Source organism: Haemaphysalis longicornis, unplaced genomic scaffold (assembly GCF_048455015.1).
Source record: "Haemaphysalis longicornis isolate Haplotype H1 unplaced genomic scaffold, Haemaphysalis longicornis Haplotype H1 scaffold_14, whole genome shotgun sequence".
NCBI classification, from domain to species: Eukaryota; Metazoa; Arthropoda; class Arachnida; order Ixodida; family Ixodidae; genus Haemaphysalis; species Haemaphysalis longicornis.
The window spans coordinates 41,542,294-41,558,429 of record NW_027526245.1 but is presented as its reverse complement, the minus strand read 5'-3'; the positions used below and the strand labels follow the sequence as shown (position 1 = coordinate 41,558,429).

The following is a 16,136-nucleotide window of genomic DNA, read 5'->3' as shown; positions in this document are numbered from 1 at the left end:
AACAAGGCAGATATCAAAAGAAAACAAAAGTTGGGAATGGAGGGGGCATGAAGTCGGGTGCTAAATAAACAGACGCCAAATAATAATACGATTACTTACACTAGAACACTGCCAAATTTCATTGCGCAGTGTTATCTTACTATCTGCTGCTTTTTTTAACGTTCAAATGGAGCGCCAAAAAACTCAGTCCGCGTTTTGTGTTGTAAACTTTAAAAATCTAAGCTTCTTTATTATATTGCACACAAAAAATAATAATTTACTGTTGTAGTCAGTAAAAGAGGCAATTATTTATTGTTGTCGTTTTAATTTCTTTACGCAACTCCCTGTCAACGGCCGAAACCCTGAGTACGGCGCGCGGCGGCGTGGCCGGATTCCGGAACAGATACCCCGTGACCCTCCATGCCGTGACCCGTCTTTCATGGATTGTTTACTGTGTTGTGCAGTTACACAAGCGCAGTTATTATGATTAATTGGACACAATCGTCGTCTTCGGTAATGTCTGTCGTGTTCGACTTCGCGATGAAGTATTTGAGAACAACTTTGCCACCTGAAGACGGCTAAATTCGTTCGGCGCTTGCCCCTGAACGTCGCTCGCTCTTCTGCTTCGTTTCCTGCAGGTAAGCTGTCTCGACACATTTGCCGCCTTCCTTTTCACTGGATGCCGTTTGTAGCTGTCAGCGCCGCTTTAAGGATTCGTTAACAGGAGCCCGCGTGTGTGAATTGTTTAACTGAACTAGCTAGGTTGAACCTTGAGGGCTCGTCTTTAGAAAGGCGATGTGCGAAAGAACATTGTGGTGCTTGCATTGAGCGCTGAACGCACTGGCGCTCAGTAACGCAGTGGCGCTCAGTAACTCAGTAACGTTTCCCATTCCGCAGCACTACATTGAACAGCTTCAGAGTTCACCACTGCAAACCACGTCTTACGCGTAGTTTATCAGAACACGGGCGGCTACTCCTCTAAACTGTGCTGCGCAGCGTTTTCGGCTTCGTTGATCACCGCAGTCGTTTGTGCCGTGTTGGGAATTGCGAGGGAGAATCGTTTGCGAGCGAATGTGCGCGCCTCGCAAGCTTCGTTGCGTTTGCGGCGAGTCACCTCACCATGTGTACGGTGCCGCGGTACGCGGGCATTGATTTTGGCTGAATATTGTGTTGCCCGAGTTGTAACATTCGTGCACTCAATAATTTCCATTCTTGCCTGTGTGGTAATCATGTGTCATCCTGTTTTAGACCTCTGGACGGTCTGAGCACATCACGTCCCTCCATTCAACCGAACAAGAGCCACAAGCATTGTCAACAGTGTTTGGCCGCCAGAACGTAAGTTTTCAAACACAGTTTTGGTAGCACAGTGGGCTACCATACTTCAATAATGTTCGATCACTTGAATGTACAAGTTCCCTCGTACAAGCCAGGAATTTTTTTGGGGGGGAGGGGGGGGGGGTGTGGTCGACCAAAAAATGGGACGGGGAAATATGTAGGCACGGCATCTTGCGCGTTGTTTTGCAAACGAAGCTTGAAATAACTGACTTTAACATGCGATTTGTGTATGCTCAACACTACCTGTAAAGCCCACCTTAAAGGAGAGCCATGAAGACAAAATACAAGTTGGGTTTATTAGAAAGACTGCTTAGTCCTGATAACAATGATCCCAATATCATCGCAATCTTCGAAAAAATAACGATATTAAGGAAAACGTTTGAAGCAGTCGCGACCCCCTAGCCAATTTCCCGCAACTTATTTATGACGTCACGGAACCTTGTTTGTGCGATTGGCGGCCGTCTAACTGACCTGTCGCGACGGCACATGACTGGACGTCTGTAATCCGGCCTCTAGTTTCATTTGACCGCATCACTTGAACGTTAACGTGCAGTTAAGGCACTGAAAATTATGTTTTATTGTGGGCCCGTATGACGTCATTCTTGCTCATAACACGTCACTGTGGCGCAAAATTTGAAAGTTTTTAAATACTTCTTGTTTTTTTTTTCGTTAAAAAACATATTTTGCGGCTCTAATGGAGCTGAGTGACATACTGAATCCTAGTTCTTTCAAATTAAACGAAGTTGTATTTTCTCTTCATGGCTCCTTTAAGGAGCTTAGATGGTGATGATAGTGATGATCAGCTAAATTGCTGTTCGCTGGTCTATGGGCAGACTACGGGCGATTCATTCGTCCGCAGAGCAGGTGGTTAGGCGGACCCGCGCTCGTGAGTGTGATCATGAGCGCGCTCGTGAGTGGCGCGCGGACCCCGAAGTTCGTCAGGCGGAAGTGGAGGCCAACACTGAATGTTTACTATCAAGATTCTCGTGTTTTAGAAAAGGGACTATTAAGTTTTCTTGTCAGCTATGAAGTACAGTCGAGCACGATTTGAAGGTTATCGAGCGGCCAAGCGTGCCACCAGCCCACGGTTTCGTTTCGGAACCATGAAAATCGAGATTTCACACTCTTCGCTCCCTTGTTGGCTGTTCCATGATACAACAATGGCCTGCACGACTGACTTGCCACCCTTTGGGTTTCAAGCTGTACAGGGCCGTCCACGCTAGGTGCGAACACGGTGCAGCGTGACCTTGCTCCGCGGAGCGCCAGCGCACAATCCGCGGCCGCGCATCGAAGCTAAGCGGCGCAGGCGCACAGGGGCTTGGAGGTGGGGCTTCGTGTCGTCTGCTACCGCGGGAGAGCGCCGTGCCTGCTTTGTTGTGAAGCACGCCTAACTGTAGGCTTGCCTGTAGCGTCTAAGCGCGCTGCGACAGCATTGCGGGAAAGCGCACTTTCCTTACTGCGGCGCGTTGTGTAGTTTCTGCCTACGAGAACCCACAGCTTCCGCATTTCAGTTCCGCGGTGCAGGTTAAATGCAAGTATTGTTGCAAACATTTCAGGACTGGCTTGGTTTGGTTCAGTGAGAGACGCTGTATAGAACGGCATCGTATAATTTCGGCCACTAGGATTTATTTAATGCTCACTGGCATTACGCAGAACATAATTGTCTGTGCATTTCGCCTCCGTGGAATTTCGGTCACAGCGGCTGGGTTTCGATCTGCCGAATTTCTTCCAGATGTGTATTGGCTTTTTTCAAACATATGAATATCGCGCATCGTCGAGATGGTTCAAGCAGTCGCCCAGCCAGGAAGTCACGCCCCCAGCACAATCGTCTACTCTACGGTCGAATCCTGGACCGGTCCCACTCTAGTGTGCTAAATTATAATGCATACGTCATTGGTTGCGCTCCCTACATGGCTAGTTATTTGGAGAAAGCGGCCCCTCCCTTTGTTGCCACCTGTGCGCATCCTCCTTTATGGTAAGACCCGTACTTCCTCGCGACTCCTTGAACCATCTCAACGATGCGCGATATTCATATGTTTGAAAAAAGCCAATACACATCTGGAAGAAATTCGGCAGATCGAAACCCAGCCGCTGTGACCGAAATTCCATGGAGGCGAAATGCACAGACAATTATGTTCTGCGTAATGCCAGTGAGCATTAAATAAATCCTAGTGGCCGAAATTATACGATGCCGTTCTATACAGCGTCTCTCATTGAACCAAACCAAGCCAAGCCGCCAGTCCTGAAATGTTTGCAACAATACTTGCATTTAACCTGCACCGCGGAACTGAAAAGCGGAAGCTGTGGGTTCTCGTACGCAGAAACTACACAACGCGCCGTAGTAAGGAAAGTGCGCTTTCCCGCAACGCCGTCGCAGCGCGCTTAGACGCTACAGGCAAGCCTACAGTTAGGCGTGCTTCACAGCAAAGCAGGCGCGGCGCTCTCCCGCTCTAGCAGACTACACGAAGCCCCGCCTCCAAGCCCCTGTGCGCCTGCGCCGCTTAGCTTCAATGCGCGGCCGTGGATTGTGCGCTGGCGCTCCGCTGAGCGAGGCCACGCTGCGCCGTGTTCGCACCTAGCGTGGACGGCCCTGTACATTCGTTGTTATCAAGCACAGACTTGGACTTGGTTGCCCTTTATCTACACCAATGATAACGAAACTTGCATGGAATATTTGATAAAGCTGTTCTTCCTTCTTCCTGCTTCGTTTGAAAGAGTAGCTTTCCCGCGACAACCTCCGAATCGCAGTGGACTGTACATGCGGCGCATTCGTATATTATGGTGGTGAAACTAGCAAATGTGCGTCTTCGTCCTTAAGTAATCGCCTTTTGTTATTTTTTGTGCTAGTAGCGCGAGTAGTAAACTTTCGCTAAGCGGAACACCTTATTGCACTGCTGTTGAATGTTTAGCTTGTTGCACGTTTCTTAAATTTCATTATATTTCTATCTGTTAAATCGAAACAGACATGGCTTCAGTAAAACTCCTGTTAAGCAAATACAGAATGCTGATTCTAACCAAGAGGGAGGTCAAGGAAACTGGAATAGTGCCAAAAAAACAAAGCTCCGCATTAGGGAGAATTGTGTAGTTTTGTTGATGTGGAGGAAATACAAGATGGGCAGAGCAATGCTTTTTATGCAGCAGAAATTATGGATCTGCAATTGTCAATGAAATGCGATGTCGGTAGAAAAGTAAACATATCAAGGATTGATAGTTGACTGAACAAAATACAGCGACGTGCTCTGTCATGTGATTATACTTTGTACCAGTGTAAAGACAAAGAATGACACGCTCCCGACAACATGTAAGCCTATATGAGGCTTTTCCTCCTGTTCTGCCATTTCCCGGCCGTGCTGTTCCGCCATTGAAACAGTGGGGCTGTTTCGATTGGCTCGTGGCAGGTTCCCAGCGCTTGTCGGTGTATCCGGCGCGAAATGCAGCCGGGCTGTATATGTTGACAGGTACAGCATCTGGAGCGGGCGCAGGGATCAGACGTTGACATAGCCCTTGTTTTCAGCTTTATATGAGCAAGAATGTCCTTAAAACTGCAGGTTCCGCGCCTGCAGGTGACTTCAGGCGGTTTTTCAGGCTGCTTAAACCGCAGCCCAGCAGTTATCTTCTTGGATGTTCTTTTCCCCGGGGCTTCTCCTCCAAGCCGCAGTAGCGCTGAGGATCTGACCCCGGGTATCCTCAACCGACAAACTCAGCCTCTGATACAAAACTGTACATTTATTTACAGCCCGGCGGGCGACTAAAAAACAGTGCTCAGGCGGAGCTCGAAGACGACGGGCCGAGCTCTCCTGCGCCCGGACCATGTCTCCCGATGTCGTCTCCTTGTCTTCATCTTCCCTCCACCCTGACGCTGGGGGCTAGGGAAGAGGGAAAAGCGAGTCCTTCGTGGGGGTCCAACCCCATGTGGTGGCCATTAGCGCATCCGGTGCGAGCAGGCGTGACCTTCCTCGGGATGCGCGGAGTTTCAAGGCGCCAAGCGACACGTGCGTTCAATTTCTGTGCCGCTCGTCCCGGGGCCCGCGACAGTTCGTGCGTCGAAGCGCGCGACACCTCCACCGCCACTGTGAAACATACCTTCAGGAATGTTTCACACATGAAACACACACCACACACACATTTGGCCCGTGCACCATCGTTCCTTCAGTTGACGACACAACAATCAGCACGGCCAGTGCCTCTTGACCCTGGCTGCAGGTCACCATGACAAATTAGGCACAATCCTCACATAGCTCATTCAGAGCGAGCGGCCTTTAGAATGCGATACGCACCGGCCGTCGTCGTCCGAAAACGCCCTTGCCATGCGCCGCACACCCTCACACAACAGTATCAGGGGCCCCTCTCTTCCTTGCTCGGGAAGGGACCACTGCTGGGTCGTCAGCATGCGTTGGAGCCACTCTGCACTGAGGTGAAGCTGACTGACGCTTGCGCCTCTTTCCAGGCGAACCCTAGGGTTCGGCCGCTTCTGACCCACCGTACGCGCACGAGGTGTCATTCTCTACGACACACCTTTGGTCAGGGTAAGCAGCAGAGGGCTGCTTCGTGGGCACGTTAACGCGGTCATGCAATGCCGGAGAGGCTATCTCTTCAGTCACTGCAGTTCTACCTGCAACTGCCTGGGGCTGCGTTACATGAGCGGCCGTACCCTGATTTGCACTTCCCTCTCTCAATTCGCTGGAGCTTCCCATGGCAATCATATTTTCGGGACTCGACATACGGGGACCTCCAGAAACACACGATGCAGTGTGCGCGACACCAACTGCATCCGATTCTTCACGCGATTCCCGTGCCGCCGCATCCTGCAAAGCTACTGGCCGCTCGGCCACGCTCCCAGGATGTTCTCTGTCTCCGCACGGTGCGATGACAGGCTCACGCTCAGCTGAAGCCAGTCTCCGCCCCTTCAGAACGGCCGATTTAAGAACCTCATAGTTCTTCCGCTCCTTAAAGTGCGAACCCTCGCGTTCGGCCGCTACTGAACCACCGTTCGCGCACGAAGCGCCGTTTTCTACCACACACCGTTGTGTGACGCAAGGAGTAGAGAGGGGCTCATCGGTCACATGAATTAGAACATGCGACGCAGCTGAGGCTGTTTCTCTGGCTATCAGCTTTTTCACGGGCCTGCCCACACTCCTTCGACGCACGAACTGGCGCGGGCCCCGGGACGAGCGGCACAAAAATTGAACGCACGTGTCGCTCGGCGCCTTGAAACTCCGCGCATCCCGAGGAAGGTCGCGCCTGCTCGCACCGGATGCGCTAGTGGCCACCACATGGGGTTGGACCCCCACGAAGGACTCGCTTTTCCCTCTTCCCTGGCCCCCAGCGTCAGGGTGGAGGGAATATGAAGACAAGGAGACGAGAGAGACGCGGTCCGGGCACAGGAGAGCTCGGCCCGTCGTCTTCGAGCTCCGCCTGAGCACTGTTTTTTAGCCGCCCACTGGGCTGTAAATAAATGTACAGTTTTGATCGGAGGCTGAGTTTGTCGGTTGGAGATACCCGGGGTGAGATCCTCAGCGCTGCAGTGGCTTGGAGGAGAAGCCCCGGGGAAAAGAACATCCAAGAAGATAACTGGCGCAGTCGACAGGATCTTCAACAGCGACGACTCAGCCAGCCGGCGGGCGAGATGGAGCAGGCGGAGAAGTCACGGCCTGCTGAACGGGATCGGCGGGAGCAGCGAGCTCGTCAGCCTGGTGGAGAAGCGGCTCGACCGGCGCTCAGCGGACTTCTCAACGGAGAGCGGCAGCCTGCTGAACGAGATCTGCAGGAGCAGCGAGCTCGCCACCCAGGTGGAGAAGCGGCTCGAGCGGCGCTCAACGGACGTCTCAACGGAGACCGAGGCAATCTCTGCGGCCTGCTGAGCAGCGGAGAAGCAGCTTGGCGAGCGGTCAGTGGAGGCATCAGCAGCCCACTGAAGGAGAAGCGGCAGGCGAGAAGTCGGCGGGCGATTGCTTGGTGGACACCTCGGCGGAAGGAGCGGTGCATAAATGGATAACCCATCTGCACCGGTGCGGCATCTCTACAGGCGCCGAGCTATACAGGTCAGTGCCTCGTTTGATGCTGGGTCTGCGGTTCACCATGACATCTAGCGGCTATCTAGGTGTAGCCGCGAGATAATGATGAGGATTAGGAAGCGTGCATGAACGTTGCAGGGACAGCAAGCATTGCAATGTCGTTCGCTGAGCAGAAGGCGCTATTGCTGGCGAAATTGAGAATCGCTGAGGCAGAGTTAGCAGCGGAACGTTCGAAGAGTGGACGTTTCAAGAGAGCTAACAACGTTCCTACCTCACCGATTGCTCAAACAGTAATGTTCAGCACTCGGGGAGAGAGTGAACTGGGGTGCTCCGGTACGCCGAAAGATGCGCTGGGTGGAACCCATTCACTGGGCGCGCGTAGTCCTCCTGTTTCGCGGGATCCGCCACGATCAGAGTCACGTGGGAAAGGCGAAGATAGGATAGTGGCGCACGTTTCTTCGTGGGCGTTGAGATTTTCTGCAACCGGGGAGCAGGATAGTGAAGCATCCCGCTTAGAGAATTTCACCGAAATAAAGATGGAGGTGAAGGAAGGTGTTACGCGCGAGGCTGCGTTGGTAAATGACAGGCAGTCAAAGTTGAATGAGAGTGTGCGCATGCCCGTGATGAAGCTGATGGCAAGAGAGAAAGGCTCCGCAGCGTCGCATGTTATTGTTCATGTTGCCGATGAGCCCCTCGCTACTCCTTGCTTCACACAACGTTGTGTGGTAGAGAACGGCGCTTTGTGCGCGCACAGGGGTGCAGTAGCGGCCGAACACAAGGGTTCGCACAGGAAGGAGGGGAAGAACTATGAAGTTCTTAAATCAGCCGTTGTGAAGGAGCTGGTTTCAGTCGAGCATGAGCCCGTTGTCACCGCGTTCAGAGAGGGAGAACATTCCGGGAGCGTGGGCGAGCGGCCAGTTGCATTGCAGGATGCAGCAGCACGGGAATCGCGCGAGGAATCGGATGCAGTTGGTGTCACGCACACTGTATCTTGTGTTTCTCGAGATACCCAAATGTCGAGTACCGACAATGTGATTGCCATGGGAGCTCCAGCGAATTCAGCGAGGAAAGTGTAAATCAGGGTACGGCCGCTCATGTAATGCAGCCCAGGGCAGTTACAGGTAGGTCTGTAGGAGTGGCTGAAGAGATAGCCCCTACAGCATTTCATGTCAGCGTTGACGTAGCCGCTAAGCAGTCCTCTCCTGCTTACGCTGACCAACGGTGCGTAGTGGAGCACGGCGCTCCGAGCGCAGAAGCGGCCGTACCCGAGGGTTCGCCTAGAAAGAGGCGAAAGCGTCAGTCAGCTTCACCTCAGTGCAGAGTGGCTTCAACGCATGGTGACGAGCCAGCAGTGGTCCCTTCCCGAGCGAGGAAGCGAGGAGGAGAGGGACCCATGATACTGTTGTGTGAGGGTGTGCGGCGCATGGCAAGGGCGTTTTCGGACGACGACGGCTGGTGCGTACCGCATTCTAAAGGCCGCTCGCTCTGAATGAGCTATGTGAGGATTGTGCCTAATTTGTCATGGTGACCTGCAGCCAGGGTCAAGGGGCACTGGCCGTGCTCATTGTTGTGTCGCCAATTGAAGGAACGATGGAGCACGCTTGCAAAGTGTGTGTGGTGTGTGAAACATTCCTGAAGTTATGTTTCACAGTGGCGGTAGAGGTGTCGGGCGCTTCGACGCATGAACTGGCGCGGGCCCTGGGACGAGCAGCACAGAAATTGAACGCACGTGTCGTGTCACGCGGCGCCTTGAAACTCCCCGCATTCCGAGGAGGGTCGCGCCTGCTCGCACCGGATGCGCTAATGGCCACCACATGGGGTTCCCACGAAGGACTCGCTTTTCCCTCTTCCCTGGCTCCCAGCGTCAGGGTGGAGGGAATATGAAGACAAGGAGACGAGAGAGACGCGGTCCGGGCACAGGAGAGCTCGGCCCGTCGTCTTCGAGCTCCGCCTGAGCGCTGTTTTTTAGCCGCCCACTGGGCTGTAAATAAATCTATAGTTTTGATCGGAGGCCGAGTTTGTCGGTTGGAGATACCCGGGGTGAGATCCTCAGCGCTGCAGCGGCTTGGAGGAGAAGCCCCGGGGAAAAGAACACCCACAAAGATAACTCCAGCCTTGACATAAAACATTATGAAGGGGGGGGGGGGCACCGAGACCCCCCCTCCCTTCCCCCCCCCCCCCGGCTACGCCCTTGGCGTGTGCTTATTCTTTCTCTTGCATCCACCACATTCGAGTCGTCACGTTGATTTGGGAATGCTGGAATCCAGCATATGCTGGCAAGATACGAGAGCTTGAACACAACCCACTTGCCCGAAATGAGTTTTCAAAGATCTCCACCACCTGAAGGTACTGAAGTGAGGTGTAAGCATTGCCTGAAAACCATACCAGATAAGGGTACCAAATCAGAGTTATGGGTCTTTCTCGCCCATTTTAGTGTTTTGAACGAAAAAAGTGCCATTTAAAGGTGACACGTCGTTCCCTGCCGATTTCTGATGCCTGATTAAGTTTGTGGGCATAAATTTAGCAGCTTTCTCACATGTCTAACGTGTATGTGTGCTTGTTAGGAGTGAAGTAGGTAAAAATTGAAAGGTTTGATTGTAGTTGTGTATAGATTACCTACATTTTTTTCATTCCTAGAAAAGAAAAATTGAGGTAACCCTGCCAATTGTTCTGCATTGCTGCGTTTTATTATGCTTGTATGATTCGTAGAACCTGCAGGAGTTCAGCTGCTTGTTAACGGAAAAATGAACAGTGGTACAAAAAAAAGTGCATCTACTAAAAAAATCTTCACAATCGCAGGATGCCAACGGTCCACCTACCAACTTGCGTCCTGCATTGTTTCTGCTGGCTGGAGCGGCGCATGGAGCATTTTTCAACTTCTCGAAGTTTGTGATCAAGTGCTGCCCCAAGTGAAGGATGCCGCAGAGGGATCTTCGGTTTTAATGCCACAATTTCATGTGCTTAGCACTTACTCGTAAGGCATTTTAAATATTCATCATCCCAGAGGGTATGTTACCTTCGTCTTGGGTGGAATGTGGCTGCAATCAGGTTATTTGTGACAGAAACAAGTGAACCACGTGGGGAGAGTCATTGAGGCCTTGTTGATTGCGCATGCTTCTGAAATAACGTTTTCATTCAGCTGAATACTTTCTAAATATTACAATTTGTGAACAAAATATGATAAAAGTCATGATTAGTTGTACTACAGTGCAGGAAAGAAATGCCAGCACATGTTTTAAGAGCCTCTTATATTTCAGGTCATTGGCTGGTGAGCAATAAAACATAACCGAAAATTGTTTAAAGTGAAATCAAATATTTGTTGTCGCCAGTGCGTGGCCCGTAGTAAAAGCTATCTGGTCTCCCAATTTCAAATGAGACAGGAAATGCCAAAAAAATAAGGAAATAAACAAGACAGCTTGCTACAATAAACCAATTCAAATAATTGCTCAATGTCTATAAAGTGGTGATTCAGGCGGGTTAGTTCGGTGTTGATGAAATACAAGCAGGCCCTCGCCTGGTCAAAAACAAATAAACAGACATTTTGGGCCCCTACTGGCCTTTGATCACAATGAAAGGGGGGTGAAAGGTCGCGATTATTTATAGGTTTGGTGGTGCAGAGTGTGCATGTATATCTCGGGGAGTTGGTTGAATATGCACTGATTCTAAAAGTAGTCGTGTCGACAGGCACTTCTCTGATGTGATTATGCTTGCGGAATCCCAATCGATGACGTGGTCAGTAGCCAGGTGATGATCCGCCAAGGCATTTCAGCTTGCATTGCCTTTTTTGACATCGTTCTGGTGCTATTGAATTCTTATTTTAAATATTTCCAGTTTCACCTATGTAGGGTGCGTCGCAATCCTTGCATGGAATTTTGTAGGCAACTCCGGGGAATCTTGATTTTTCTAAAGTGTCCTTCACGCGTACCAGCTTCTGCTTAAGCCTGTTCGTTGGCACGTGTGCAATTTTAATGCCATATGTGCCAAACACCCTTGCAAGAGCTTCACTGATGCCTTGCGTGTAGGGGACGGCAGCGCGTTTTTGCCCGTCTTCAGGAACCCTTTCGGAGGAGGCAACTGAATCCCGCAATTATTGCGTCCTCACAAGCTTTGAAGGGTAGCCGTTGCTGCGAAGGTCCTTCCTTACCACGGCTAGCTTTTGCTTGCACAGACCAGGCTCAGAGCAGATTCGTGATGCGCGTGAGAAGAGTGCAGCGGCGACGGAGCGTTTTTGGCCTATAAGATGCGCAGAGTCGAACCCCAGGTATCTACCCGTGTGGGTCGGCTTTCGATAAACACTGGTTATAAATCCTTTGGCCGACCGTTTCAGAAGTACGTCGAGGAAGGCGATCTGTCCATTATTTTCCTGTTCCATGGTGAACTGGATACTTGGAACACAAGAGTTTAGATGCTCAATTAAAGGCATTACGTCTCGGCGGTGGATCACACAAAAGCAGTCTACGTAGCTGACAAAAATCTTGGGCCCGTCTTGTACGAGCATAGCGCAGAATTTTTTAGAGCCTCTGAGGCAATATTTGCACAGACTGCTGAAACGGAAGCTCCCATCGCTGTTCCAAACCGCTGCTTTTAACATTGTACGTTGAAAACAAAACGTGTTCTGCAGGCCAAATTCCAGGCAAAATTACGCGTTCCGGAGTTGCAAGGATCTACTCGAGAACGATGCATCTCTGCCTTCACGTTCGCCAATTGAGATGCAAGACTTATATCGTCTCCTGGAATTTGGCCTGCAGAACACATATTTTGTTTTCAACGGACCAGCGGTTTCGAACAGCGATGGGAGCTTCCGTTTCAGTAGTCTGTGTGAATATTGCCCTAGAGGCTCTAGAAAATTCTGCGCTATGCTCGTACAAGACGGCCCCAAGATCTTTGTCTGCTACGTAGACGACTATTTTTGTGTGATCCACCGCCGAAACGTAATGCCTTTATTTGAGCATCTAAACTCTTGTGTTCCAAGCATCCAGTTCACCATGGAACAAGAAAATAATGGACAGATCGCCTTCCTCGACGTACTTGTGAGACGGTCGGCCAAAGGATTTACAACCAGTGTGTATCGAAAGCCGACCCACATGGGTAGATTCCTGGGGTTCGACTCTGCGCATCCTACAGGCCAAAAACGCTTCGTCGCCGCTGCACTCTTCTCACGCGCATCACGAATCTGCTGTGAGCCTGGTCTGTGCAAGCAAGAGCTAGCCGTGGTAAGGAAGGACCTTCGCAGCAACGGCTACCCTTCAAAGCGTGTGAGGACGCAACAATTGCGGGCTTCAGTTGCCTCCCCCGAAAGGGTTCCTGAAGAATACAGGCAAAACCGCGCTGCCGTCCCCTACACGCAAGGCATCAGTGAAGCTCTTGCAAGGGTGTTTGGCACATATGGTGTTAAAATTAAAATATGGTGTTAAACGTGTACCAGCTTAATCGGAAGCTGGTACGCGTGAAGGACCCTTTAGAAAAATCAAGATTCCCCGTAGTTGCCTACAAAATTCCATGCAAGGATTGTGACGCATCCTACATAGGTGAAATCGAGAGCATGACGGAATCCCGTCTGGCCGGGAGGGTACATTAGAAACGAAAAAGAGATGCCGACCAGTCCAAACAAAACGTACTGACGTTTCGGCTTCCAGCACGGAAGCCTTATTCACAATAAATGCATCACCAGAAGTGGGTCGTTTAAGTGGGCTTGAATAATCGCTGCAAAGAGCGTGCGTAGATCGGGTTTAGATTTCCGTCGTTACGATTGACTGTGTTAGATGTGGTCTGAATGATTAGTGATTCCAGATGTAGCTGTGATGCTGTCACTTTTTCTGTAGCGACGATTCTTGCATTGTCCCAATCAATCTTGTGGTCATTCACGATGGCGTGTTCGGCTACAGCATTGTTGCGGACGCTTTTATTCTTTACGTCACGTGCGTGCTGCTGCGGACGATTGTTATAATTTCCTGATTCCCCGATATACACGCCGCTGCAGTCTGCACAAGGTATCTCATATACCACACCGCGGAAGCGCTCCTTGGGCAAGCGGTCCTTGACTCTCACGAGCTCATGGCGCATCTTTTTGGCTGGAATGTGGGCCAGCTGTCGAAGTTCCTGCTCCAAGTTCTGGCTCCGCTCGTCAATAAAGGGACCACTCACGTTCGTAATTCTTTCGATTTTGTCGAGAAGACTCGCAACACCGTGATCGAGAAAGACGACTTGATGGTGTCCTTCGACACGAAGTCCCTTTTCACGAGCATTCCGAGTGACCTGGCTGTCAACCTATGCACCGCTGCTCTCGAGGCTGATCAGACGTTGCCCGAGAGATCACCGATGGATGTGCCAGAACTACGCAGGCTTCTAGATTTTTGCCTGAACAATACGTACTTCGTCTTTATGGGCCATTTTTACAAGCAAAGGCAGGGGACTCCAATGGGTGCTGCTATTTCGGTCACGGCGGCGAACCTGCCCATGGAAGCGCTGGAAGCACGCACGCTAGCCTCCTTTGCCCCTCAACCAAGTGTTCTTGCGTTATGTCGATGATTGTTTCTGCGTCGTTCAGAAAGACGCGGCGAACAGCTTGCTGGCCCACCTCAATAGTATGGACCGTGCCATTCAGTTCACGTCAGAAGAGGAGGCCGATGGCAAACTTCCCTTCCTGGACGTCCTCGTGTCTCGGCAGGGCCAGAGGCCACGTTTCAGCATGTACCGCAAGGAAACGCACACAGGCCGCTACCTGAACTTCAACTCCGTGCACCCCGCTTCCCACAAGAGGGCTGTTGTTAGCACGCTACTGCAGCGTGCGAAAAGATTGTGCTCGAAGCCCGAGGATGCGGCGGTGGACACGGCAAAGGTGCGGGACGACCTGGCTAGCTGCGGTTACCCGAGGCACTTTATAAACGCAACGGAACGCCAACTGACCCGACGGGGACAACTGGACGTGCCTCCTGCCCCGATGAAGCAAGCTCCTGTGCCCTACCTTCCAGGAACAAGTGAATGTTTGGCACATATCCTATGGGAATATGACATGCAGGTGGCCCACGGTCCAGCCAAAAAGATGCGCCATGAGCTCGTGAGAGTCAAGGACCGCTTTCCCAAGGAGCGCTTCCCCAGTGTGGTATACGAGATACCTTGTGCAGACTGCAGCGGCGTGTATATCGGGGAATCAGGAAATTATAAGAATCGTCTGCAGCAGCACGCACGTGACGTAAAGAATAAAAGCCGAACACGCCGTCGTGAATGACCACAAGATTGATTGGGACAATGCAAGAATCGTCACTACAGAAAAAGTGACAGCATCACGGCTACATCTGGAATCACTAATCATTCAGACCACATCTAACACAGTCAATCGTAAGGACTGAAATCTAAACCCGATCTACGCATGCTCTTTTCAGCGATTATTCAAGCCCACTTAACGACCCACTTCTGGTGATGCATTTATTGTGAACAAGGCTTCGTGCTGGAAGCCGAAACGTCAGTAGGTTTTGTTTGGACTGGTCGGCGTCTCTTTTTCGTTCCTAATCCTACATAGGTGAAACTGGAAATTTTTAAAAGAATTCAATAGCACCAGAACGATGTCAAAAAAGGCAATGCAAGCTGAAATGCCTTGGCGGATCATCACGTGGCTACTGACCACGTCATCGATTAGGATTCCGCAAGCATAATCGCATTAGAGAAGCGCCTGTCGACACGACTACTTTTAGAATCGGTGCATATTCAACCAACTAAAAACACGACTAACCGGTCGTGGGGTAATCTCCCCGAGATATACATGCGCACTCTGCGCCACCGAACCTATAGATAGTCGCGACCTGTCAACCCCTCTTCATTGTGAACAAGGGGCCTGTAGGGGCCCCAAGGCGTCTTTATTTGTTTATTTGTTTTTGACCAGGCGAGTGCCTGCTTGTATTACCAGGCGAGTGCCTGCGTGTTTGTATTTCATCAATGAATAACCCTCCCCTGACGAGTTTTCGTCGAACCTTGGACTCTGTTAGGTGTCGGTAGGTTTACACAGCCAACTTGTGGGGACGCACATAAGCTCTTAACAAATGAGCTGCGTAGTGGCTATGCACTAGCCATGGTTTTTATTAGTTGCTTTGATGAATATGATCTTCTGTCGCAGTGTTTTAGGTAGCTCACTCGCACATTATTCCTTTGTTTTTTGGACATTGTGGAGTGTCCAATGATTTTTCGTTCTATTTCTGATTTTTATTGCAACTGTAAATATGTCAGGAGTCCCGTAATGAGTTTCTGGCAGCAATAGAGCCCTACTGTGTGCATGAAGGCAGCCTAAATAAAAAAATTGGCTACCTTGCCTTTGCTTAGAGGGGCCATGCAGACAACGCACAAGTTTGGTTCATTTGACAGATTGCGTCGTTAGAATCATACTGACACCATTTTTAACGTGCACTTCACTCGAATAAGCTATATAATTAGGAAAAAGGGAATGGCCATGCGACCCACTAGCTCATTTCCCACAGCAGTACCTATGATGTCATATGTCCCCAGCTGTGCGATTGGCTGAGGCCGGCAAACGCAAATAGGGCAGGCCTTATAAGCATGCCAAGCGAGCTATTTGCACTTAAATGTAATGCATATTCATTTTACAGCAGTAAAAATGGGGCAGTAAACAATGAAAGTTACGAAAATACGCGTAAACATACAAGTATCGATGTGGACTGCTGTTGGTACGGCGTGCACTATGCTTGTTTTAGCTGGACAGCACTCCGCCGCTTTGGAGTTGGCCTGCACGGCACTGGCCGATTGGCATAGGCGATGTTGTCTTATGTGACCCTGTTTGTCGAGGATACCCCATGTTTC

The 16,136-nt window shown here is 50.7% G+C and overlaps 1 protein-coding gene and 1 long non-coding RNA gene across 2 annotated transcripts; both read left to right on the top strand.

Moving 5' to 3' along the window:
• The first annotated feature begins 364 nt into the window (after window positions 1-364).
• On the top strand, window positions 365-5,019 carry LOC144165269 (uncharacterized). The gene is made up of 3 exons (XR_013321428.1): window positions 365-617; window positions 1,228-1,314; window positions 4,863-5,019. It is a non-coding gene; the product is annotated as an uncharacterized LOC144165269 (long non-coding RNA).
• Window positions 5,020-6,847: 1,828 nt separating this feature from the next.
• Window positions 6,848-10,880, top strand: LOC144165268 (uncharacterized). The gene is made up of 2 exons (XM_077695399.1): window positions 6,848-7,355; window positions 10,128-10,880. The coding sequence occupies exon 1, from the start codon at window positions 6,941-6,943 to the stop codon at window positions 7,307-7,309; it is 369 nt and encodes a 122-aa protein (XP_077551525.1). The 5' UTR covers window positions 6,848-6,940; the 3' UTR covers window positions 7,310-7,355; window positions 10,128-10,880.
• The last annotated feature ends 5,256 nt before the right edge of the window (window positions 10,881-16,136 follow it).